This window comes from Mesoplodon bidens (assembly GCF_964165515.1).
Source record: "Mesoplodon bidens genome assembly, chromosome: 9".
Lineage (NCBI taxonomy): Eukaryota > Metazoa > Chordata > Mammalia > Artiodactyla > Ziphiidae > Mesoplodon > Mesoplodon bidens.
The window spans coordinates 100,933,881-100,959,872 of NC_138166.1; the positions used below are offsets into that span (position 1 = coordinate 100,933,881).

At 51.3% G+C, this 25,992-nt stretch overlaps 1 protein-coding gene across 2 annotated transcripts; it reads right to left on the reverse strand.

Moving 5' to 3' along the window:
• Positions 1–679: 679 nt before the first annotated feature.
• On the reverse strand, positions 680–19,108 carry GBX1 (gastrulation brain homeobox 1). Of its 2 annotated transcripts, none has more exons than XM_081243639.1 (2): positions 18,535–19,108; positions 680–1,897 (listed from the first exon to the last, which is right to left on the reverse strand). In XM_081243639.1, exons 1-2 carry the CDS (start codon positions 19,091–19,093, stop codon positions 1,338–1,340), a joined length of 1,119 nt encoding a protein of 372 aa, XP_081099765.1. In that variant the 5' UTR covers positions 19,094–19,108; the 3' UTR covers positions 680–1,337. The 2 variants fall into 2 exon arrangements, 1 of the variants encoding a protein (XP_081099765.1); XR_014016606.1 differs by lacking the exon at positions 18,535–19,108 and adding an exon at positions 18,149–18,197 and having other exon boundaries at positions 1,814–1,897.
• Between the last annotated feature and the right edge of the window lie 6,884 nt (positions 19,109–25,992).

Below are 25,992 nucleotides of genomic sequence, written 5' to 3' on the forward strand. Positions count from 1 at the left end.
CGTCTGTGAAGGTGGGGGAACGGCAAACAGCTTCAGCTTGTCTCCTTTCCCTCTAGGTCTACTCTGTTTCTTGCCCCTGAAGCCTCATGTCTGTATGTTTACTTCGTCCACCATTAACGCTGTTCCTTAATCTGCTCACAGAATTCCAACCCCCAAGCCTCCTCCACAGCACACACCCTTCCAGAGCCGTCAGGTACATTCCTGCCTCGTCCACGTCGTGGTGGGCCCTCCCAACCAAACTCATTTTATAACAGAAGAGGACTTGGGATCCCAAGCTTCGTAAACGGTGCGGTGGGCGGCGGGGCAGGGTGGGGAGACCACAATTAATGCTGTTAAAACAGAGCACGGGAAATGGGTCTTTTTACTCCAGGCCCTTATGTCTGGAATGTCAAAGCTCAGCAGAGATGGACTAAGCTGCCATGTCCTCTACACAGGCGAGGATTCACTCATGGGCTCCCAGGTGATGGGGGTGAGCCTCCCGGCCGGCCCCAGCCCCTCACACGACTGATACCCTCCACCTGCTCAGACACGGCCAGACACACCCCATCTAAGCTAGGGTCAAGTACTTCATTTCCCCTCCGAATACAAAAGGGAGTGAACCCTCCACCTGAAGTCTGCAAACTCTTGCAAAGAGCAGAAAGCAGAGGTGCAGAAGCTTGCCTGTTTAATGGTAAAGAGAAGAGAGATGCCGCGCTAGGAGCATGAGAGCTGGAGGCGGGAACGGGGGGCAGCACCTGCGGCGGGAAAGGGCGTCAGTGGAGGTAGATTACATGAAGGACACGGTAGTGCTGAAGGGTTTCTAAGGGGCTAGTGACAGTTCCACTTAGCTTCTTTGCGCGTCCTGTACTATAGACAGGCAAGGCGGTACCCACCCTGGGGCAGTGAGATGGAACCAAACTGGCTGAGGATGGAGGAAACACACAAGCTCCCCAATCCCTCTCAGGGGTGCAGACACACAGAGGCAGAGAGCTCCATATATACAAACTTCACACAAAATAAATAAGGAGCTGTCATCAGCTTGGCCAGGTCTCACCCTGGCTTCCTCCCATCCCCGTCAGAAGCGATTCCAGGGCATTAGCCGGGAAACTTCCAGGCCCTAGGAGTCCACCTCAGTCCCAGCAGCTCCTTGACAGGAAGAACCTAAGCCCCTTTAGCCCTGAAGCCCCAGTCCTGGGGGTCTCTGGAGTGGCTCTGGGCCAAGTGCCAGGAGAGCCCCCCTAGAGCTACGTTAATTGCCCACTGAGCCCCGTCCGAGGGCAGGATCACAGCGGGAGCCCCTCGGGTCCCCAGAACCCTGGCCCAGTCTCGGAGCAGACTCGGGAGGTCCCGGGAGCCCCTCAGGGCCGGGCGCCCTGCCCCATCTGTTGGTGCTGGCTCCGCACAGCGAACCTGTTGACGTGCACGGGTATGGGCACGACAATCTTGGGGTTTCTTACAGGCTCCCCAGAACGGCTGCTCACATTGCCAGCTTTGATGCGCTTCCACTTGGCCCGCCGATTCTGAAACCAGATCTTGACCTGCACCTCACTGAGCTTGAGGGCGTGGGCGATCTGGGAGCGCTCGGTCAAGCTCAGGTATTTCTTGCAATGAAACTCCTTCTCCAGCTCCAAAAGCTGCTCGCTGGTAAAGGCTGTGCGGCGCCGCCGGCTTTTGCCCCCAGGAGCCGTGACTCCGGCCGCCGCCGCCGCCGGTGCCCCCTCCTCAGCTCCAGTCCCCAGGCTCCCCGTTAGCTTCGCTCTGGGTCCCAGGGGGGCCCCGGGGCCCCCTGCAGAACCGTCCAGGAAAGCGTCGTCCTCGCTGTCACCGCCCGAGCCCCCTTCGTCCTGCTCGCTGCCTGCCGGGTCTCCCGCCGGCGCGTCCGGCTTCTCGTCATCCGAGCTGTACACCTTCCCCTCTGCTGTGGGGAGTGAGAGCCAGCGGGTGGCGGAGAGGCGGGGAGAAGGCGGACAGGTTGGAGGCGGCACGTGGAACCGTGGCCAGGCGTGGACAGCACGACAGCGGGAGGAGACACACACGTGGAGGGGATGAGACGGGGCGGGAGGGGAGACATCCGGGGTGGGGGGTGGGAAGAGGTTCGGGAAGACAGAGAGATGGGAAGAAAGGTATTAACCAGCACAGACTTCACTCCGCAAAGTGGGGGCGGCAACGGGCATGGATCAGAAGAGCACCGTCCCCAGGACTGCGACACCGCCCCCCCCGCCCCTGCGACCTCGCTGCCCCTACCCGCTGCCTTCCGGCCCTCTCCAGACCCACACCGAGGGCTGGCCACTCACTGACCCCCGCCTCCAGACCCCGACCGCGCAGCCGCAGGCCAGAGGGAAGCAGTGCGGATCCTGGCTTGGGGTCCTTTCAGTGGCTAGAGGCAGGAGTGAGAACGTCGGGGAATTCACTTTTGCAGGAGAGACGGGGAGACCACAGCTGCAGCCTTTGCTATTCTCCTAGGACTCCTCGCTGGCCGAGTGGGAAGAGATACGTGCTCACCTCTATTCCGCGCCTCCCTCCCTTCCCTCTTCCCGAAATCTGGAATCTCTCTCTTTTTTTTTTTAACCTTTTGGCCCCGGCACCACATGCCATGTGGGATCTTAGTTCCCCGACCAGGAATCGAACCCGCGCCCCCTGCATTGGAAGTGCAGAGGCTTAACCACTGGACCGCCAGTGAAGTCCTGGAATCTCAGAATCTCATTTCCAGATGGAAACTTCAGGGTCATCTGAGTCCCTCCCCCTGCCGCAGTCGGGATCCAAGAAGTGTTGCCCAAGCACCTGCGAGTCAGGAGGTTTCCGTACCCGCATCCCCGATTCTCCTTCACCAGACCATCCAGCCCAGAGCAGGGAGCCCGCCCCGCCGCACGCCACCTGGTCAGTGGCCGGATTTTTCTTGCAATGACTTAGCCCTCCAGGACCTTTTCAGTCCTTCTCCTTAACTTTAAAAAGACATTATCTCTTTTCCACCCTCCCTCTTTCCCAGCCAAGGTTGCTGAGAAGCACAAACAGCTGCTTTCTGCCCAAGTTCAGAATCCTGAGGACCCTGAGCTTGGTGTCAGTGAGAGGGAGTATGGGAGAAGGAGGGAGAAATAGAAGTTCAGCAAGGGAAGATACAGAGAGGAAAATGGAGAAAGAAATTCTGACTCAGTGGACTACTGATTATTTGTAATCCCAGGCATATAAACATTTTAATCCATACATAATTCTAAAATTTAATTCAGCCATTGGTTTTAATCTTCTTATCTATTGACATTTTTGTCAGAACTGCAAATAATGCATTATGAATGTTTTTGGTGTTTGAGTTTTACAAACTCCCGTTTTCTGCCCAAAGGACCAATTAACAGTGGAGCAACAAAAAGTCAAAAGAAAACCAACCAGTAGAAAACAGAACAAAACAGATAATCCGTACACGGAACAGTCAGCTCCGTACCAGTGGAGTTCACTGTGTAAAGAGGGGAGGACTTGGTAGGCATGGCGGTACATCTATCCGCATCACCACATGTCATGTGTACACCCCTAAGCACACTCTGAGGTTGAGACTATAACCCAGAGCTAAGTGACTTGTGGCAACAGTGAAATGCTTTATAAGAGAATGGGGCTGTGCATGTGTGTGCGCGGCTGGACGGCATCCCAACGCTCAGAGCTTGGCTGGCGCTCCTCTCTAACCACTGCCATCTGCCTGTCCCCCTGCAAAAACTTCTCAGGGCCTCCAGGACCAGCCCAGTCACTTTCAGTTCCCTTCCCCGATCCCAGAGTTGTCCTTTCCCCTCACGGATGCAACCCACACCTGTTCCTTTTCCTCAGGAACCACATTTGCATGATTTCCCTGAGAGGCCAGAATTCAGCCCCTGCCCAGATCACCCACCTCCATCTCAGTCAGTGTTCTCATCTCACACCCCAGGGGTACCTCTATGCCTGAGCCCCTGCCTCTTCCTGGAGGGCTTCATGTTTTATCTGACCTTTGCAAAACCCACGTGGCACACCCTAGTTTAGCCTCACCCAGACTTCCGACGCTATCCCTGCTCGCTGCTACCGGCAGGTGGGCTTCGTTCACTAACAGCCCACCCAAGCTCCACCAGCACCCCGCTCTGTGAGCTGTCAATAGATACATCCACTGTCCATAGGTGACGTACCCCTCGTGATGCTCACCTCCCACCACCCCGGGCTTTCTTCCTTATCTAGCCAAAATCTGTTTAATTTCTGCAAGATTCAAATCCTTGGGTTCCCCTTTCATGTCATTAAGAGCTCTTTCCCACACCATTTTCCTCTCCCCCAGAACTCAAGCGTAACGTGTCCCAAACTGAACTCCTGAGACTTCTCCTGAGCCAGTTCTTCCCCATCTGACCCCCCGTCTTTCCCATCCATCTTCTGTGTTGTTCAAAGCAGACCTTCACTCTCTCTCACCGCCCATGCCCGACCCGACTTCTCACCACCTCCTGTGTGTCCAACTAGCCCGAGTCACCCTCGTCTCTTACCTGGTCCATCAACATTTTCTCCTGCTCCCGCCCCTCCCCCCTCCCCTGCCCCGATTACTCTTCTGTTTGAAATACTATATTCTTCACCTAGATTTTTGCACTGACTCATTCCCTATTTCCTCCAGGTCTTTATCAATGAGACCTTCTCTGATCATCCTTTTTAAAATTAAAACTCCCAATACTCCCCATCTCCCTTCTCTGCTTTACTTGTTGCTATAGTATGTGTCACTAACTTTATTAACTTATTTTATTGGCTGTCTCTTCCTATTAGCACATAAGCTCCATGAAGGTAACCATTTTTATTGTATTTATTATTTTTTTATTTATGGCTGTAACCCCAGCATCTAGAAAGTCACCCACACAGAGTAGGCACTGCATAAGTATTTGTTGACTGAATGAAAGAAACTATTGCCAAGCACTTGCTCCCTCTCCATTTCTGTCCCTCCTTTCTCAAGCCTCTCCTAAAATATCCCCTACAACCCTGCTCCCTCACCCCAGCTCCGGGCATAAGACATTCTCTCCACGAATATTATTCTACCCACTTTTCAGTGTGCCCTCTGATCTCACATTCACTGTAGAGGAACCCATATGTGGTGGGAATCTATAGGATCTTATGCTAAAGGAAATCAAGAACAACTCCCAACATCATTACTAAATCCTCTAACTTTTAATTTCTGATTTTTAAAACATGGCTTGCAGTAAACAGTAACAGAAAGAATAAGAAAAGCTCGTTAAAACTCACCCCCAGGCTTCCCTGGTGGCGCAGTGGTTGAGAATCTGCCTGCAAATGCAGGGGACACAGGTTCGAGCCCTGGTCTGGGAAGATCCCACATGCCGCGGAGCAACTAGGCCCGTGCGCCACAGCTACTGAGCCTGTGCTCCGCAACAAGAGAGGCCACGATAGTGAGAGGCCTGCGCACCGCAATGAAGAGTGGCCCCCGCTTGCCACAGCTAGAGAAAGCCCTCGCACAGAAATGAAGACCCAACACAGCATAAATAAATAAATAAATAAATAAATAAAGCATTAGAAGCCCTTTAAAAAAAAAAACAGCCCAATATTACAATATTTTAAACAGCTGCTAAAAAGGCAGAAACTGGATCTCAGGGCTTGAAGGATGAAATCATTTAGCACAGCTCCAAGCACCCAGGGGGTGTCCAATAAATCTAAACTGACGATGACTGAGATGAGGTTCCCAGGTTCCTGATCTGGCAGGGCCCTCCTGAGACCAAACCATCCGTCCCTCTGTCTTCAGGCAGATTCCATAAAATCAAGCCCACATGAGTGGGCCACCCCCAGTGCCGCTTTTAAAGCCACATAAGAAGCACAGGTTCACAACCGCTCTTGGTTACTTGATCCCGGTGGGATCCTGAGCCTTTAGAACCATGACATTGAGGCCTCGGATGAGCAACTCTTCTAAGGAGGGGGTGGGGGGAAATAGAAGAAAGCAACCGAGAGGGGAAAACACAGCTACGCTCTCAGAGGAGAGGGTCTGGGACAGTGAGTGAGGCTGAGGAGGAGGGAGAAGGAAAGGCACAGCAGGAGGAGGACTGGGGCACGAGGGGGGCAGACATAGCGGCAGAAGAAGAGAAACGCAAAGGGCTGAAAAGTTTAGGGAGAAAACAGGAAAACATCGGGGCACGGGGGGAAGACAGTAAAAAGCTTTCGAAAAAAACCCAACACGCCCTACATTTTCCCACCCTGAACAGTGATGCATCTGGAGCCCTGCTGTTTGTTCTGTGCTCCACCGACAGATGGAGCACTTTAGGATGCAAGACCCAAAGTGATGGAAACTATTCGGAAGGCTTGGACGAGCAGTATGGCAGTTCGACCCTTTATAGTATAGCAATCCTGAAACAGCTTTACTGTTTTCTCATGAATGAGCTAAAAAATAAATGCAAACTATTTTCTTTTATCCAATTCATAATGAATACTAATAGTAAATATACTCAAAACAAAGATGGCGCCTAGAAAAATGGTTTTGGCTAAAACTTGACAGAAGCACATCTTGTTGATAAAATTTCTATTTGCAAACTTTGATTTAGAATAATTGGACCTGGTAGATATAATGTCCATAAAAGTACATTTCTAACTGCAGATACTATAGCTGGTTGATGTGAACAAAAAAACTTGATCAACAAAACAAGACGTAGAAAATTTTCAATGGGAAATAATGATCCTGATGAGAAAAATTCTAGCAAACGGAAAAATGTCTAATTGGAAACAATTGTACTGTGCTAGGTAGGTAGGTAGGTAGGCCAAACAGAGAGGTTCTGTCCTCTGTGTATGAAAATGACATTGGTAATATAAGAGTACATTGTTTTATATATAAAATAGATAATCAATAAGGACCTACTGTATAGCACAGGGAACTTCACTCTGTACTCTGTAATAACCTGTATGAGAAAAGAATCTGAAAAAGAACAGATATATGTATATGTATAACTAAATCACTTTGCTGTACACCTGAAACTAACACAACATTGTAAATCAACTATACCCCAATATAAAAGAAAAGAAAAAAAAAGAGTACATTGTTTTCAGCTTGTTCCCTTGTGGGTAAGTCTACAGTCTGTGAAAAGACTTTGGTATCTACCTAGGGGAAATGACACTGAAGCAGACTGGTTATTAGGAAACATCCAGAGTTCTCCTGGTAGATGCTATTATCCTAAGAAGCAGAAATCGCAGGGTTCGAACCATGATTACTTGTAGAGTCCACTCCAGGGGCATTATTCCACCCCAGAGAGCAGCACTCAGACTCTAGAGGCGCCCTTGCAAGGGGCCCTCCTTCCGAGAGGAAGAGAAGCCCTAACTTGGTAACGAGTCAGGTCAGACTGGGGAAGAAATCAAGGGCAAAAGAATCCGTGGTAGGTATTCTCCAGTAGAAGGAACAAGTAGCACCAGACTCGTACCATCTAGAGAGGGAGTCCGCGGCTGAGGTCACCAAGGATGCTGGGCCTGGGGAGTGGAGTGGAAACCACCCCCAGGACTGGAGAACCACTTCAGACAGAGCCCCTGTGCCATTCGGCCCTCACGCAGCCTGCTGTGGTCCAGCTGACATAAAGCACAGTCTTTATTACGCACTGAGGAGAAGTCTCTCCCCCATTACACTCAGTTCTGACTTCTCTTCCCTCCGTTTAAAGAGCCACTACCCTCACATGCCCCAAACCACGCCCTGGACAACTACCCAGCTTCCTGAATACAGAACCAATTTGGGTGGGGTAAAAAAATGGGAAAAAACCCAGGTCACCCCTCAAAAAAGAGGCATGTCTGCCACCACCCTCACTGCATCAACATGCCCAGTACGTGATTATTTCTTTGGTTCTTTTGGAGACGCTACTTCCTCCCGTCCTTGATGGCAACTAGCTCACTTTCAATGTGTCTTCATTCATCCTCATTAATTTCACGCCCACATTATGCTACTACTCCTTCCTATAAGTTTCAGTACAAGAAGGAAAATTTACTTCCTCTCTCTCCTGATTCCCCATGACCCTTCAGCATTCTTTTTTATTTATTTATTTGCGGTACGCGGGCCTCTCACTGTTGCGGCCTGTCCCGTTGCGGAGCACAGGCTCCGGACGTGCAGGCTCAGCGGCCATGGCTCACGGGCCCAGCCGCTCCGCGGCATGTGGGATCCTCCCGGACCGGGGCACGAACCCACGTCCCCTGCATCCATCGGCAGGCGGATTCTCAACCACTGCGCCACCAGGGAAGCCCTCTTCAGCATTCTTTACTCCAAATGGACAGGAGAACTTCCTCTACATCACTCCCACCTTCATGACAAGTTCATGGCGACTTCCCCACCGCCCCAAGCTCAGAGCTCCTTTCATGGCATATTAACATCATCATTGCCAAGAGCACCCTTGCATGACCTTTAACTTTCCCAAGCACTTTCACACTTATTCTTTCGTCTTTGAGCAACTCACTGAAGTACAGCTGACCTATTAGTAGTAGTAATGGGAGGTTAGTAACCTTATTTTCAGGTGAAAAAACTGAGTTTCAAAAAGATGAAATGGGGCCTCCCTGGTGGCACAGTGGTTAAGAATCCGCCTGCCAATGCAGGAGACATGGGTTCAAGCCCTGGTCCGGGAAGATCCCACATGCCGTGGAGCAACTAAGCCCATGCGCCACAACTACTGAGCCTGCGCTCTAGAGCCCGCGTGCCACAACTACTGAGCCCACATGCCACAACTACTGAAGCCTGCGTGCCTAGAGCCCGTGCTCCACAACAAAAGATGCCACCACAATGAGAAGCCCGCGCCCTGCAACGAAGAGTAGCCCCTGCTCGCCGCAACTAGAGAAAGCCCGCGCGTAGCAATGAAGACCCAATGCAGTTAAAAATAAAAAAAAATTAAAAAAAAAAGAATCTGCCTGCCAATGCAGGGGACACGGGTTCGAGCCGCGGTCTGGGAAGATCCCACATGCTATGGAGCAACTTAGCCTGTGCGCCACAACTACTGAGCCTGCGAGCCACAACTACTGAAGCCTGCGCACCTAGAGCCCGTGCTCCAGAACAAGAGGAGCCACCGCAATGAGAAGCCCATGCACCGCAACAAAGAATAGCCCCCACTCGCCGCAACTAGAGAAAGCCTGTGCGCAGCAACGAAGACCCAATGCAGCCAAAAATTTTTTTAAATTAAAAGAAAAAAGATGAAATGATTTTCCCCAGGCACACAGCTAGGCACAGAGCCGGGTCTAGAATCCTGGTCTCCTAAACCTCCAATCAGTGCTCTTTCTATCCTTTCCAGTAAAGTATCTTCTCTTCCCTCCACCTGAAGTAAAAGTCCTCCCCAGATGCCTCTTCAGATAAATAGCCTTCCTATCAAACCCAGTTTTAGTTTAGACCTCATCCCTTTCACTTATCACCCAGAGCTCCAGCCTAATCATCAACATCTTCCCTTCCCTTTCGCACAGAAGATTCTTAAAATTGCCACAGAAGAGGCCTCATTCACCAAACTCCACCTTTGTCCTTTCACAGGCTATTTTTCCCATCATTCCCAAGACAAAATTCCCTCCAAATCTTTCTGCTGTTTTTTCCATCATTATTGGTTTGTATGATGTAATCTTACCAGTCACCATTTCTTTTATTTAGAAATGTATTTTCTCATTTAAAGAATAATACTGCCCATCTATGGAAACAGTTTTGTTTTAATACCAATTTTCTCTAGCTTCTGCTGTACAAGCGCCTCTCATCCCTCAAGGACAGCTCTGCCTTGTCCAGGAGTCAGCCTCACTGAGGAACAGACATCTTCCTCCCACCGGCATCTCTGCCTGCCTTCCCCATTACAGAACCCTCTCAGAGCCTCACTCCCAGGATCCAGCGCTCTTAGCACTGCTTATCTAGCCAGGGAGAAGGCTTTCCTCCCTAATACTGAAAGGGAGTTAAAGGCACATTCTTTTCTTTTTTTCTGGTTGATAGACATCTGTTTAGGGTTTGTTTCTGTCTGCCCAGCACCACTTACCCCTCCTGTTCACGAATGGCACCCCCTTCCTTTAGCCACTGCTCCCCGTCAACTGCCCAGGAGAGTGGGGCTGTCAACTGCATTTCTCCACCTTCACGACCACAAGGAAGGTGACCTGGAGCTGACCAATCCGCACATCCGGTCTCTCTGGGGACTTGACTCGAGCTAGTGAATCAGTTGTCCTAGGATTTTACACGTGCTAGAATTCACTGGGGTCCCGATCTGGGATTATAAAAATTTAGCGTTGCTTATGCTTGTGCCCTCCCCTTCCTCTCATCAGGAGAAAATGAGGCAAAGACGAGAGACAGCAGCCAGACTGAGAGCAAGAAAAAAAGACCTAACGACACTGTTTGCATTTTTGGATCCACGTGAGTCAATAAATGTCCATTTTAGCTTAAATTAGAGCTGAGTTACTGTCACAAGCAACCCAAAGAGTTCTGACTGCAGACATCACTCTAACTAGAAGTGACAAGACTCGTATGACCCCAGGGAAGGTAAGCCTCTCCACCTCACTCCCACACCAATCCCATCCAAAATAATTTTTCCAAAAAGACACCGAGGTCACCCCTCAAATTATTCATGATAATGCCACCTAAAATTTCACAAGTCTGAAACGGATTTGGACTTAAAAAAATCTCCATAATCCATCCAGTGTGAATTACTTTAATCCAATAGCTGTGCTCCTAACACTAAGCTGAGATATATGAGGGAATAGGAATTCTGATGAAGAAAAAAGGAGAGGTTTTTTTTGCTTGTTTGCTTGCTTGTTTCGGGTTTTATGTTTGTTTTAACAGAAAGGAAGAACAGGCCCCAGTGGGACACAGAAGGGCTCTGGGCAGCCATGTCCACAGAGTGTCTACACAGAGTGTCTCACCAAAATGTGAGACAGGAAAATTGAAAAGAGGGAGAAAGAGCTAAGAACAAAACTCGAAATCTACCCATATTAGGTTCATGCGGTGTTCTCTCCTGGCAAGCCCCATACAACCAGGTCTCGGGATACAGGGCTATTTCTAACCTGTCCTTTTCAGTACAGAGAGTGCCACCCATCACAACTCCTAGTAAAGAGGTCTCTCCCGACTTAATTCCCAGGAAAGCTTAATTCCCATCCATTTCCAGTACATGGACAACACATAATTTCTTGCATACCTATTACTTCAGGATGCTGGACAAATAGCTTCTCATTTAATCCTTAACTCTGTGAGGTAAGAACTGTTGCCCTTATTTTACTGGTGAGAAAACGGAGACTGCAGAGGTTAGTATTTTGCTGTAGATCACAAAAAGGGTGGTGCCTAAATCTGTATCCAAAGCCTGTGTCCGTTCCTCTGGGCGACACCACATCTCTTCGTTATCACTGAATGAAAGAGACTGAAACCCACCGTCATCCTATCATAACTTCTGTACCAGATGGAGAAATAATACAGAAGGCCAGGAACCGATTTCACAGCACAGCTCTTCTTTTGGGGCGCTGCTTCCTTCCTCACCACGTCAACTTGGTCACAATCAGATGCCCAATCTCTTTGGCCTAGATAAGATCTACCCCCACCTTTATCTCTCATTCAGTATGATGGCTGTAAACGGCCAGAGCTCAGGTAACACCATCCGATCCCAGGTGATGGAGCCTTTTCCATCCTAAAGCCCAGCCCTGATTTCATCTCAAGATGTAGGCATCCCAGGCACCTCGTCAGTGACCCCGATAACTCAGCGCCGAGAAGTACAGAATCTCTTCTCCCAATCCCTTTGCTCAGGATGGCTTTTTTTTTTTTAAGGGAACAATTCATTAATAAAAGTATCCTTACAGATAAAGACAGAATTGTAGAGCTGGAGCGACCTTAGAAATCACCTAATTCAAACCCCTAACTTTACTGATGAGGAAGCTGGGACACACAGAGGTGTGATTTGGCCAAGACCAATCGGTTCCATGCTCCCAGTATCTGTGCACAATTCATAGGACAGTTATAGCACCTACTCCAGCATGAAGTGCTTCTTCCCTTCGCTCTGGGGATAGTTTCATCCTCCTCCCTCCTAGTTCACGGCTGCAGCACATCTCTTCCCATCGCTTCCAATGCAGAGTTCCAGCTTACCCGGTACTTCTACTTTAATACCACTTCCTCCATAATTCACAGTCAAGAAACCCATCTCCCGTTACCCCCAGTGCTTTCTCCTCATAACCCTAGTCTCTGTCAGTCCCGGCAGCCCCCGCACTCCACGCCCCGTCCCCCACCCTCCCCCACCCATCCCCCCCGCCACGGCCGCATGTGCTTCTCATACAGACGTCTCGTCCCATCGCGGGAAGAGTATTCCTTTCCCTTCCGTGACGGGGAGGGGATGAAGGCACCGCCCCTTGACTACCTGCCATACAGTGCTGTTTCTTCCTACTGACGCCGAATTCAACTCGTGACGGTCACTCTTCTATCACACCGAATGCAAGCATCTTTTCCCTATAGCACTCTCCCAATCCGCACATCAACACTGCTTCCACATTACTCTAAGCTGTAACTTTCTCCCAGCACGATCGTATCGCCAGTGGAAAACCCCAACCCCTTCTCTACCACTCCTAACCCAGACCTCCTTTATCACCATCACAGCCGTGGGCACCACCACGGGCATACAACGCGCTGTCCTTTTCACTCTTTCAGGTGAGGGGCTTCCTCTGTCCGACCCCGGCCGGGGGCGTTTCCCATCCCCTGAAGGTAGAAGTTCTCCCCCAGAGAACGCTTTCCTTCTCATCGTTCCTATTTAAGCTTCTGTCTTTTTGTACATCTACCCCACTGCTTCTCTCATTGCTGTTTCCTAACTCCCAATCCGTTTCACTGCAAAGATCCTTCTTTCCCCGTTATTTCCAGGGCGAAACCCTTGCCTATAGCTTCCCACTGTATTGCATTGAGAGTAACATTACTGTCAACGCAAAGCACTTTGCTTAGATTATGTTCCTCCTTCTTTCCAATTAAAACATTTCCCCTTATTATTCCAATTACTGCCTCTCTCCCGTTATTCCCAGTACAGACTATTCATGCCCATCGCTCTGAGTCTAAGAATTATGCTCCTAACCATCTAGAATCTGTATCTCCATAGTTGCATTTGTCACAGCAGAGACCCCTCTTCCAACCCTCCTACGTGCCACCTTCACTATGGCACAAGGCATCTCAGGATCGCATTCCAAACCTCCAGTAACATTTTCCGCTGTCATTTCTGAGCTCTCTCTCTCTCAGCCAGGGTCTCTTTGGCAGCCTGACAGAGCCTGTGAACCCCTTTTTGGAATAATGCTTTTAGGTGCATAACATAAAACACACAGGATTACATTAGAAGCCAATTACATAAAATCTAGTTATCAAATATTTTAAATGCATTTGAGAACAATTTATGTTTCTTTACTAAATTATTCAACAACAAGATGTCACCAAAGATTGTAAATTTCTATGACAATATCTGTGATTTCTATTGGTGAGAAAAATCTCAGGTACTGGGGAAACTACCATGGTTTCTGGCCTACCTTCATAATTACAGGAAGTGCCAAATTTTAGTGAGCAGTTAGTAGAAATAAAGATGTAATTTTTTTCCCACCCATAGTTAACAGATCTCCTCACAGGAGGTCCATGGAGTCTGTGTTAAAAGCCCGACTAGGGGCTTCCCTGGTGGCGCAGTGGTTGAGACTCCGCCTGCCGATGCAGGGGACACGGGTTCGTGCCCCGGTCTGGGAGGATCCCACATGCCGCAGAGCGACTGGGCCTGCGAGCCATGGCCGCTGGGCCTGCGCTTCCGGAGCCTGTGATCTGCAAGGGGAGAGGCCACAGCAGTGAGAGGCCCGCGTACCACAAAAAAAAAAAAAAAAAAAAAAAAAAGCCCGACTAAACACTGAGTCTAGAGAAATAAGCTTTAATTCTATGAAATTGAAAGGAACATTAAAAATCATGTAAACTAAAACTTTTATGTTACAGGTGAGGAAACTGAAGCCTAGAGAAGTTATAAGACTGTGAATCTCCTGTAGTGTTTTAAACAATACTAAGGCCATAACAGACACACAATAAACGTTCCCTGAATTGAACTAAGTGGCTTGCCAAAGTCGTACAGCTAATGATTGACAAAGTTGAGACCTGAACCCATGTGTCACAACTCCTGAATAGACGTTCCTTCAATCACATTAAGTTAATGCAACATCTGCCTTTCTATAAATGTCAATGGAGCAATCACTCTCCCTGTATGCTCTTCCTCAAAATTTCTAGGGAAACATGCTCTCCATCACTCCCAAGAAAAATCTCCCTCCTGTTTCTAGCAACAGACGTCTCTGATTCCATGTCACATTATCCCTTCCTGTTTTTCTCTCATCAGTCAATGTATCTTGACAGTCATAATGGATACCTATTCAGAAACTGATGGTCATCTACCATGTTTGCTAGCTATAACCAGGTGCTTGACTCACAGCAATCAGCATTCAGATATCATGCTCCCAGGAAGTTTGCCTAGTCTCCTTGCGTGATTTCATTATTGCCAATCTCTATCCAGAAATGAGCACATCTTTTTCGGTTTAGTTTTAAAACATAATGTTCACTACACTGCCACCTCCCAGTGTTGTCCCATCACGTTCTCTTTTCTGTACCAGCTCAACCACAGACGTTATTTTCCTCACCATGCTCAGCACTGGCATTATCTTTCATATCAGTCTCTCACTGGATTTGTACCGTCAGTCCAACAATTACATATGGAGTGTCCACCATCCCTCACCTCTTAACTCTTTGTTTTCAGGTAATCCAACCCTTTTCTCCCTGAATGAATCACTGCTCTAGACACCTGCAGTTTAAAGTTTTCTCCTGCACTTCTCCAAACGGCCAGCTCTTTTCATCATTCCCCAGCACACAGCATCCTCTTCACCTGTCCTCTCTGTGATGTGTATTCACACCACATCCGTAAGTTCGCTTTGATAACTGTCAGAGCTCACACACACCTTCACCCACAGGATCATCTCTCCCCGTCCCATTCAAGGCAGAATTCTCTTTTTTCCTGTCATGTGGGGCTTACTGCTCTCCTCTCTCCATATTCCTAATACATCAAGGACTTCACTATGCACCCATTTCAAAGCTCCTTTTCCCTCATCACTTCCACAGGACTGTTCTTACAACTCTCTCCATCTGATACGTCCACACGCGGCTACGGACCACTCGAAAGATGGCTAGTTTGAATTGAGATGTGCTGAATGTGTAAAATGCACACTGGGTTTCAGACTTGGTATGGAAAGAGGATATAAAACATCTCAGGAAAGTTTTTATATTGACTAATGCTGAAATAATATTTTGGACACGCTGGGTTAAGTAAAATATACTATGAAGTTAGTTTCACCTGTTTCAGTTTACTATTTGAATGTGGCTAATAAAATTATTTTTACTACATAAATGACTTGCTAGGCAGCACTACGCTGGGCGCGTCTGTTGACTCATACTTTTAGATCTTCCCCACTAATTCAAAAGCCTCTGTTATCACTCCTCCTAGGACGCCTCTCCCAGCTACCCCCACTGCTCCCACACGCCAAACCTAGAATTATTTTCCGTACACCACGCTCAATACCTTTTCTACCCCATTATTTCTGTACACAGTGTTTCTTTTTGCCTGCTAACAGAGCTTCTACCCCTGGCATCTAACCATAATAAAGTTCTGTTTCCTTCCTCATCAGTTCTAGTACGGTGCTGTCTGTCTCAACTCTCAGAAAAATTTTTAGAAATAGTCCTCTAATTCCCGACAAAAAGAACTTTGCTCACCATTATCTAAACTGGCCTATCTTCACTATAATTTCATTAAAAGGGCTAGAAATTGTAAAACCCTAGACAAATGTAAATGAATAATTTCAGACCCATGTCACCCATTCAAACTAGGACAGAAATTCTTCCCGTCACTTTAAAAATGTCGTTCCCTCTCCAAACTCTACTATGTTGAGGTTTCAACCCCTTTATTCAATCCGAGAACCCTCTTACTTCATGCTAAATACTCTAATACAATTCCCCAAATGGAGAGTTTGTTTTCCCCCCACTTTCAGCATGCATGTGTCATCACGCCCCAAACTGATGTGATGTCTAACATTTCTGGAATTGCCATTTCTTTTCTCGACTATGTTAGGGAAAAATCAAGACTGGGAAGGTGGACGGGAGTGGCAACGAAGGGTTGAGAGAGTCTGCACTGAGGGGGATAAGAAGCTGGGGTCACAGAGAAGGCCTCCCATTCACTGTCCCCTTCGAACGTTCCTTCTGAAAGCTCTCCTTACTGCTCAGCCCCGCAAGCCCCACTGTAAACCCTTTACGTGTGTCTCTTCCCAATGAATGACTGCCTTCACTCCAGCACCTCTCAGAGTTCTTCCTCTGTAAGGTCTCCTTCCCATCGTTCTTAGCAAAGAAATTCCTTGTCTTTACTCCAAGGACAAAGAACAATCCCTTTATTGCTTCCAATATTCCCTTCAGGTGATGAAGATCTTTCCTTCATCATTCTATATATATAAATTCCAGTTTCTTATCATTCCCGGTATTGAAAAACCTTTTTAAAAAAATTACTCCTAGTGTTGGAACTTTCCCTTCTTTCCTACTAGTATATTTATTTAGTTCCTTCCTAATCCTCTCAAGACGGAACTCTTTCACATACACACACACTTCTGTTCCAGAAATATTGTTCCCTTTTCGTGTAGCCAACGCTAGAAATCCCTTGCATATGTCTCTTCCAGTAGGTGGCCCTCTCCTTTCTCTTATGCTCTTTGGATAATCTGGGTATACAGCTCATTTGTTCATCCTTTCCTCTATTCTGCTTCTCAATATTTCTCTTCTGTTCTTTTTCTCTGTTTATTCCTCTCTCTCGCTCTCTCTCTCTCTCTCTCTCTCTGTCTGTCTGTCTGGTTTTACTGCCAATATTCTGTCTGCTTCAGAAAAGAGCCCCCATTATACAAATGGGTCAAAATAAGAACTGAGGGGAACCTGAAAGAGTAGGACACGCTGCTTGTTCTCCCATGGTCTGGGGACAATCCCCCCAGCTCCCCTCCACTGGGGTGTCCTCCTCTCTCCTCCCCCTCAGCTCATCTCTTCCTCAGGTGTCTGGTCCTCCCTCAGACGCCTGCCTTGCTCCCTTTTCTGCGTTAGGACCACCCTATTCAAAAACTCCCACTGAGCCTTTCCTCTTCCCATCCTCCTGCCGCCTGCCCCTCCTTCCCCCCACTCTGGCCCCTTTTATCCTGTGGACATCTCCTCCCACCTTCCAGTTGCTGCTCGATCATTTCCTTTGGGTCCTCCTCAGGAGATGCTGCTTAGACTTCAGTCACTGGTTCCTCCTGGTCCAACCAGGTACAAAAAAAACAACAGCTGAATTCCCAAAGCCAAAATGCCCAGGGCTAGAGGGGCAAAGAAGAGGAAGGCGGACTCTACAGCAGCCCTTGGGGTCTGGAAGAGGTATTAGCCCTTTGGACAATTTCAGGGAAGGGCCCAGGAACCTATCCTCAGGAATTGCTCTCTCCTGGCAAAGGACAAAAGGGCTATTGGCTTTCCTCCCTGTCTCCACTAGAGTCAGCCCCCAGGCCTCCTGGGTCACTTCCACCTGCTCACCTGGTTAAGCAGAGGCAGGTTCATCCTGATGCTAAAGAACTTTAAGCTTCAGGATCGCCACACCTGCACGCAGCCCGTTTTTTCTTAAATAGGGCCCACCCACCAAATTGTGTAAGCTTTGGATCTCAGCACACCTGAATCTGCCCCTGGATAGCAGAAAGCTTTTCCAGCCTCTGGAGGTTAAGGATCAATAGGGAAGCCTCTTTAGATTGATTTGCAACAGGGTTCAGTTTGAAAACATCTTGCCTCTATTGAGAGGGAATCGTCCTATGGAGGATCCAGGATTCCTGAATACCTCTTAGCTGAATCTCACTGGTTCCAGAATCTTAGCTGGATTCTGGACTCCAGGCCTTTGGGCCACACCCAACTCAGCCCAGCCTGCAGCCTCTCTCTTGGCCTCCCAGTCAACCTTGGTCCAGCAGTGCTAGGCCCCCTGCTAGCTAATGTTCCCTTAGGACCCCTACTTGGTTCTTCAAGGCTTAGCTCTAAATCCGCCAATAGAGAAGTGACCTCTACAACTGTAAGAGAAAGACAGGTCGTCCTCACCGTCAGCACCACTTTAACGCCCTCCCTTTGCCCCTGCGTTCACAGAGCCCATTTGGGGCCGGTACAGTCGTCTCTTCAGAAGCCCTTAGTGAACTGACAGCTGCCCCGCTGTACCCTCACCCAGGGGTCTTGCTGGCGTCCCCAGGAATCCCACACTGGCAGCTTCTCTATTCCCAGCAGAGGAGAAACACGAAGGGATTCTGAAAAGGAGACGCAGGAGCTGAGGCTGGAGGACTAGACTGCTGGGAGGAAAGGCACTGCTCTGGCGGGAGCACTGGCAAGTCTCTGGCGAGGCTGCAGCCACTCTGGAGACGCAGCGGGGCGCGGGGCTGGGGTCTAGAGGAGCCGCGTCGGCAGCGGGATTGGAGGTGGCTCCGCAGAACCCGCCATCTGGGGGTCTGGGATTCCAGGGCTCCAGGCAGGTGCCGAGACTCCGAGCAGGCGGCTGCCCGGGACTTCCAGGTGAACAAGCCTCCCGCCCGGCGCCCTGGTCGCCCGGCACTTACCCGGCAGACTTGGGAAAGTCTCTGAGAAGTGCAGAGGCGGGGGCGGTGCGGGGTCTGCCACTTTCTCCCGGGCGGGCAGCAGCTCTTCGGCTTCCAGCCCGCCCTCCGGGCGTCGGCCGCCCGGCTCGGGGTTGTTTCGGGTGGCAGTGGCGGCGGCGGCGGCGGCGGCGGCGGCGGCGGCGGCGGCGGCGGCAGCGAGCTCCGGGGGCCCGTAGAAGGCGTCGGGCGGCTCCGCGAAGCTGGGCAGCGCGGTGGTCAGAGCCACCATCGAGGGCACGGCCTGGCCCAGCCCCGCGCAGAAGGTGTTGGTCAGGCGGCCGGCAAAGGAGGCTAGCGGGGCGAGGGGCGGGAGGCCGGCGGGCAGCGGCGCGGGAGCCAGCGCCTGCGGCAGCACGAGGGGCCGGTAGGGCATGAACATGGGGTAGCCAGTGTAGAGCAAGTGGCCGGAGCGCGGCGGCGGCGGCCCGATCAGGGAGTCGATGGAGAAGGCAGTGCCCGGGCCCCCGCCGCCGCCGCCGCCGCCGCCCCCGGGGGCGCCCCCGCCTCCGGCTCTCTGCATCGTGCCCGGAGCTGCGGGCGCCCCAGGGCGCTCCCCTCCGGGCGCCGCCGTGCGCCCCGCGGCTCGGGCGCCCCACGCGGACACGCAGGGCTCGCTCCCTGGCTCCCGGGCCGAGGTGCCGGCGGGGCGCGGGCTCGGCGCAGTGTGGCTCCGGCGCCGCGCTCCCTCTCTCTCTCATAAGGAGGGAGGGGGCGGGCGAGCGGGAGGGCTGGGGGTGTCGCCCTCCGGACTCATCCATCTTCCTCAAATTACGCTTCACTTCCTCCCTCCGCCCGCAGCCGCCGCGCCCGGCTCCCGCTCCCTCCGCAGAGGCCGTTCCCAGCGGCCCGGCCGGCCGGCCCGGGACCCCCGCCCGCCCCCCGCAGCCCAACCAACTATTATTAATGGAGATTGATGAGGCCGGACACGCCGCTTTGTGAAAGTTTGCGGCCGACGAGAAGGCAGCGGCAGCTGCTGGGCCGGTGCCCCTCCCTCCAGCCGGCCCGCCCCCCACTCTGCCCACCCAGCTCTGGGCGTGGACTGGGAGCTGGGCCCGGCGTGGACCGAGCGCGGGGCGGTCAGCAAGGAGAGCGCAGCGAGGGCGCGGCGGCGCGGCCGGACCACAGAGCCCCCCGCCCCGGGCCGCCGCTCTCCGTCGGACTCCGGGCCAGTCCCCCAGCGTGGCCCCCGCCCCCGACGCCCCCTCCCCGGACCCTGGGGCGGACGACAGGGCGGGCCCGAGAGCAAGGCGCGGCGGTCGGACGGGACCTCGGCGCTCCCCGGGGCGGCGGGGCGGCGGGGCGGGGACGGCAGGGGGCGCGCTCCTCCGCGGCCGCCGCGGCTCTGGGCCCCTCGGCTCGGACCCTTTTCCTCCGCGGTAGCCCGCATTCACACTCTCCCCCTGGTCCCTCTTGGCACTGGCTTTTCCTCGCTCGCCCTCCGTCGCGCGCTCCCTGAGTCCCTCACTCGGGCCTCTGCGGGTAATTCCCTCGAGTGCCCTCACTGTAAGTCAAGTACTTACCATCCCTCTCGCCCTTCTCCCTCCATCTTCCTCCCTTCCTTTACATCCTTTTCCTTCCTCCCACCCTTTCCTTTCCTGCCCTCGTTTCTATCCCTCTTCCTATCTCATTATTCCTATTTCTCACTCCCTACCCCATCCGCTTTATTCTATTTCCCCCCTCATTTCTCGCCTAAATCTGTATCTCTGTCTGTCTGTCTATCTCGGTCACCCTCCCTCGCTCTCTCTCCCTCTCTTCCGCTATTAATTTCCCTGATTGGCTCCCCGACTCCAGCGCCGCTGATGAGCCCTATTCATTCCCGGGCCTGACACTCTCGACCTGCCCTGGCTGATTGCTGGGGGCTGGCCCCAGGAGCGCTGATGAGCCCCGAGGGTCAGCAGCGCTAATTAGCCGCTAATTGCAGATGACTCTGCTCACCTCCCCCATTCTCCGACACAGAAATGGCGGCGCCTTTTACCCTCCCCCTCCTCCTGATTCCCAGAAGTAGACTTGTCAATCTGGAGGCAAAAGTCATGGGCACTTTTGCTTGATAGCAGCCTCAGGTCAGTGGGCAAGAAAGACTTAAGACAGGCAAGTCAACAGAAGAAGAGTGACCGGAGCTTCAGGACACAGAGCAAGCCTGGCCAGCTAAATGAGGGTCATCTGGTCGCTGGGAAACTGCTATTCAGGTGGGGCCAGGGAAGGCCAAGCAAGTTGAAATTAATAGTAGCAAAGCCAGGCGAGCTTAGGGAGAGGCAATCTAAACAGAAGAAGTTATTTGGTTCAGGTGAGGAGGAAAACCTACACCAGAGTCTCAGCGTCGCAAGAGAGAGCAGGGCAGGTAGGAACTCTGCATCTCAGTGACCTCTGTTCACATCAGGAGTGTTGCGCTGGCCTATGAACACCACTCATGTCAGGCTGATGTATTAAGGTCAGCACCCTGAAAAACACTGTCACCAGAGTGGGACAGAAGAGGGTGGGACCCTAGAAGGAGACCTTCCTTGGTTATGCTTGACTGACAGTGCATCAGAGAAGGTAACGGGAGAAGACGGTGGTTTCCACGCAGTCCTGATCTATCTTGGGCTCTACGCTGAACTCAGTGAAACTTCTGAGAAACAAGTCTGGTGGGAAGATGGCTCCAGGGAGAAAGCAGAGGTGCCTTAACTCAGGTCTGGGAACAGTATCCTAAAGTACTGCGATAAGCCTTGTCCGTCCTCCTAAAGATATTCTTCAGAACCCTTTGTAAAACTAACCAAGCATTGCACGGTACCAGTATGGAAGACCAGACTTCAGAAGTGTATTGTAGGGACTCTCCTGGTGGCACAGTGGTTAAGAATCCGCCTCCCAATGCAGGGGACATGGGTTCGAGCCCTGCAGTTTGAGCCCTGGTCCGAGAAGATCTCACATGCCGCGCAGCAACTAAGCCCGCGCACCACAACTACTGACGCCCACATGCCACAACTACTGAAGCCCGCGTGCCTAGACCCTGTGCTCCGCAACAAGAGAAGCCACCGCAGTGAGAAGCTCGCGCACCGCAACCAAGAGTAGCCCCTGCTCACTGCAACTAGAGAAAGCCCACGCACAGCAATGAAGACCCAACACAGCAACAAATAAATTTTTAAAAAAGTGTACTGTACTGGGGCTTCCCTGGTGGCGCGGTGGTTGAGAGTCCGCCTGCCGATGTGGGGGACACGGGTTCGTGCCCCGGTCTGGGAGGATCCCACGTGCCGTGGAGCGGCTGGGCCCGTGAGCCATGGTCGCTGAGCCTGCGCGTCCAGAGCCTGTGCTCCGCAACGGGAGAGCCCACAACAGTGAGAGGCCCACGTACCACAAAAAAAAAAAAAAAAAAAAAAAGTGTACTGTACTTAAAAAGCGAGAGGTCAGTACTTGGTGTGATGGCTTTACAATGTTGGGTACATAATAGAGGCTTATTGGCTTGAAAAGTTACCAAGGGAACTTTGGGCCACAATCACTGAAATTAAAGCTGTATGAGCAGTACCACCACCAATCAAAGCTGAAGGAAGAGCCATTTTTAAAGCAACTGCATTCACTTTTTGCATAGGTAATAAAATCACCTAGTACAAAATTCCAAAAGCTCAGAAGGATATATATTGAAACATCTCCCTCCCACTAGTCGCCCCAGTAAAAGGCCACTTTAATAGGCCTGTCACTCTTTTGGTGGGATAGAATGGATCGTGCATTGTCAAGGACTCAAGGTTAAAGACCCTCTGATCTTGAAGATGTATGTCACCCAGTCCAAGCCAAGAGCTTATCGCCCAGAACTACACTCAGTAAAGTGGAATTCTCTGCTCAAGCTGGCACACAGAGTACAGGCTTAAAGCTTGTGGCCAACAAATCTCAGTGGGCCACCAACTCTGAAATGAGGCACGTGAGACCTCGGGGACTTTGTATTGCCCTGGTGTGGTGTGTGTTTTTTAACACACTGTATTTTATAATCCATTTTTATCCTCGATCTGTTCCCTTGCCATGCTGAGGTCATGAAGTGTGACTTCTGCACAGTCCTTGACATTCAGTGGCTAAACTAGAATAAAACCCTCACATACATAGTGGCAACTGAAGCAGCCCATTTCCTTTCCCTGCCCTTTCCGTGGAACTGAGGCTGCATGGTAAAAGGAAAAAAGCCTTAGCTGGAGTAAAAAGCCTTAGCTGGAGTAAAAAGACCTGAAGTTCAGTTCCTATTTTAACCCCTCTCTGGGCCATGTGACCTTGGTCCCTTTTTGACTTAACTTCTCCATCCATGAGAGAGAGAGCAATTAATATCTACTCTGCCTTGTCAGAAAGCCAGTGCAAGGATGAAGTGAACATGAGGAAATAACCTTCCAGATGAGTTCTTCCTGCACTAAATGGACAAAGAACAGCAGGGTGGTCAATTACGGAAGTTCCCCAAGTCAGCGGCTCTCCAAACACTGCTTCTTACTCTCCCATCAGTACCAAGGACAGAAGCTGTCACTATCAAACCTGAACAGAACTGGCTCCTTTCTTTACTGAGAAGAAAACTCTGCTGTTCTCCTACTGAAACCCTGAACAGGCCCATGTAGGTAAGCACCTTCCCTCACTGTCTAAAATGGAAGGCTAAAAGTGCTTCTTTAACTGCCCACGTGCTGACTTGTCCCGTCTCACTACTCCACCAGTTGGGGAAATGCTCCTACAGAGGAATTTTATCTTGAATCTGCCCTCTCTGCTTGCGCCTATGTCGACCCCATCATCTGGCCTCCCCTTCACAGACTAGAAACCAGCACCCAGAAAGAACTTAGTATTCTTACGTCAAATCCAAATACACCTTCGCCTCACTCATTGGCGGGACAGTGTCCACTTACGGTGGGGAACGTCGGGCTCTGTCCGCGGGTACCCTCTGGTGGCAGCAGCGCGCAACTGCGTCATCTCGAAAGAGGTGCGGCGTGCTGCAGCGCCCCCTGGCGTTAGTCTAGGAGACGCGCCGAGGGCAAAGGAACGCCACCAGGTGAGCGGTCCAAGGGCGAGCGCGCTGGGCGCTGCAGGGGACTTAACTGTGAGTGCACTGGTTGGGCAGGGGGACTGTACACGAGAGTCTTAAAGTCTAGTATACACACGCGTAGGTTCATGTATGTTGGTCGTATCCAGGTACTTGAACCGTGTGTACCGTGTTAAATGTGTGCCGATTGTGTGTGCGCACGTGATACACGCGGGTAGGTGGGTGGTGGGGAGGTCCGCGCCTCCAGTGCAGGGCGGAGTCCTCACGGAGGCGTGAAATTGGTTTGGAGCAAACACATTACGGAAAGCAATTACCGGGGAGAGGTTCTGGGCCCGCGGGGACCCGCAGCCAGGAGGCTGAGGAGGAAGCTCCCTGGCTTGTAAGAGTGTCTGGATGTCTAACCCCAGAAGGGATCTTCCTAACACTGCCCTGCTAAGGGGAGGATGCGTGAAGTTGGGCAGCAGCCTCTCGTTGACCACTCCACATTGCCCTTCTCCTCTTACGCCCTCCCTCCTTAAAAAGGCATCTGGCTGGGCTTCCCTGGTGGCGCAGTGGTTGAGAATCTGTCTGCCAATGCAGGGCACACGGGTTCGAGCCCTGGGCTGGGAAGATCCCACATGCGGCGGAGCAACTAGGCCCGTGAGCCACAACTACTGAGCCTGCGCGTCTGGATCCTGTGCTCCGCAACAAGAGAGGCCGCAACAGTGAGAGGCCCGCGCACCGCGATGAAGAGGGGCCCCCACTTGCCACAACTAGAGAAAGCCCTCGCACAGAAACGAAGACCCAACACAGCCAAAAATAATTAATTAATTAATTTTTTTAAAAGGGCATCTGGCAAGGAACCAGTGCTCTCCAGGTATGGTCAGAAATCCTTCCCCCTTCTAATCACTTTTGGAGAGGCACCCCGCCTTCTGTGAAGTCTTCCCAGGCCCCCGCCCCATCCCTGTCTTCCCCCTCAGGCCCTCAGCTCCTGCTACCACATGTCTTTTGCATTCACTTTATTGCCCCCTTGTATTTGAACTCGTTATTCACACACCTGTTTCTCAGACTACATGGAAAATTCACTGAGGGTGGGAGCAGGTCTCATTCATAGCTGTATATCTAGTGCCTAAAACATGGGGCTCAGCAAGCACAAAATGAATGACGTGGATGGGAATTAACCAGAATTTCCATCAAAATGCATAAACAGGACTTTCTCAGGAAAGTCATCCCCTTGAGAGTCAGGATTCTCTTGGGACAGAGCTTTAAACATTTTTCACATGCAAACACATGCATTTTCTCCCTATTTATATCCCCAGGCCTGTCCTTATCCTTGAATGCCAAATTCATAGATCCAAATGACCATGTAACACAGCTCCTTTGAGATGTCTAATAGGCAGCTCCAACTTTACATCTCCCAAACAGACCTTCTGAGTCCCTCACCACCTGCCCTTTTCTCATCTTCCCCACCTTAGTAATCAGCACCACCATCCACCCAGTTTTGCTCCACCAAGAAAAAGGGGAGGGGAGTCATCCTGGATTATGCTTTCCTTCAGCCCCCCACATCTACTCTATCAACAAGTCCCACTGAGGGACTTCCCTGGCGGTCCAGTGGTTAAGACTCTGCACTTCCACTGCAGCCAGTGGGGGGTTCCATCCCTGGTCCAGGAACTAAGATCCCTCATTCTCGCGCGGTGTGGCCAAAAATAAAAACAACAACAAACAAAAACAAAACAAAAAAACAAGTCCCAATGAGTCTCCAGAAAGAGTCCCAAGTCTCACCCACTGCTTTCCCATCTTTGCCCGGACGGCTGCAGTAGCCTCCTAGCTGGTCTCTGATTCTCCCTCCCCCTCATCCCTCCCTTCCCCTCCCCTCCCCCCAGCCACTCCGCAGCCAGAGCCATCTTTCAAAACAGAAATCAGTTCATGTCACTCCCCTCTCTTCCCCACTCCGCTCACATGGCTGGTTCCTCCTTGTCACTCAGGCCTCAGGTTAAATGTCACCTACTCAAAGAGGAGGCTTCCACAGTCACCTGAACTCAAATAGCTCGCAGTCACTCTTGGTCAGTCACCGGGGAATTCCTCTGCGAAGGGCTTATCACTCTGATACTTTCCCGTCCGTTTGCTTAGTGTCTCTGTCCCCACTGGAGTGAACTTTCTAGTGGGGACCAGAGAGCCAGGCCTTTGTGTCGCCGGCGCCCAGGCCACAGGAGGCACTCAAACCTCTGCTAAACAAACGAATGGCCAGGGGGGCATTCTCCCCAGGACCCCGAGCTGGGATAAGACGGGGATCCCCGGGGGAGGCCCCAAGCAGTGAGTGGAACCCGCGTGACTACAAGCCCGGCCAGAAGCCGCTTCCTCACCCCTGTCTCTTCGCCTGCGCCCACTTCCCCTGTGAGATGGGCCTGTGGCGACTGGCCCGGCCTGGAGCGTCTACAAATGAGAGGCCGGGCCTCGGTCGGCCCCCACTG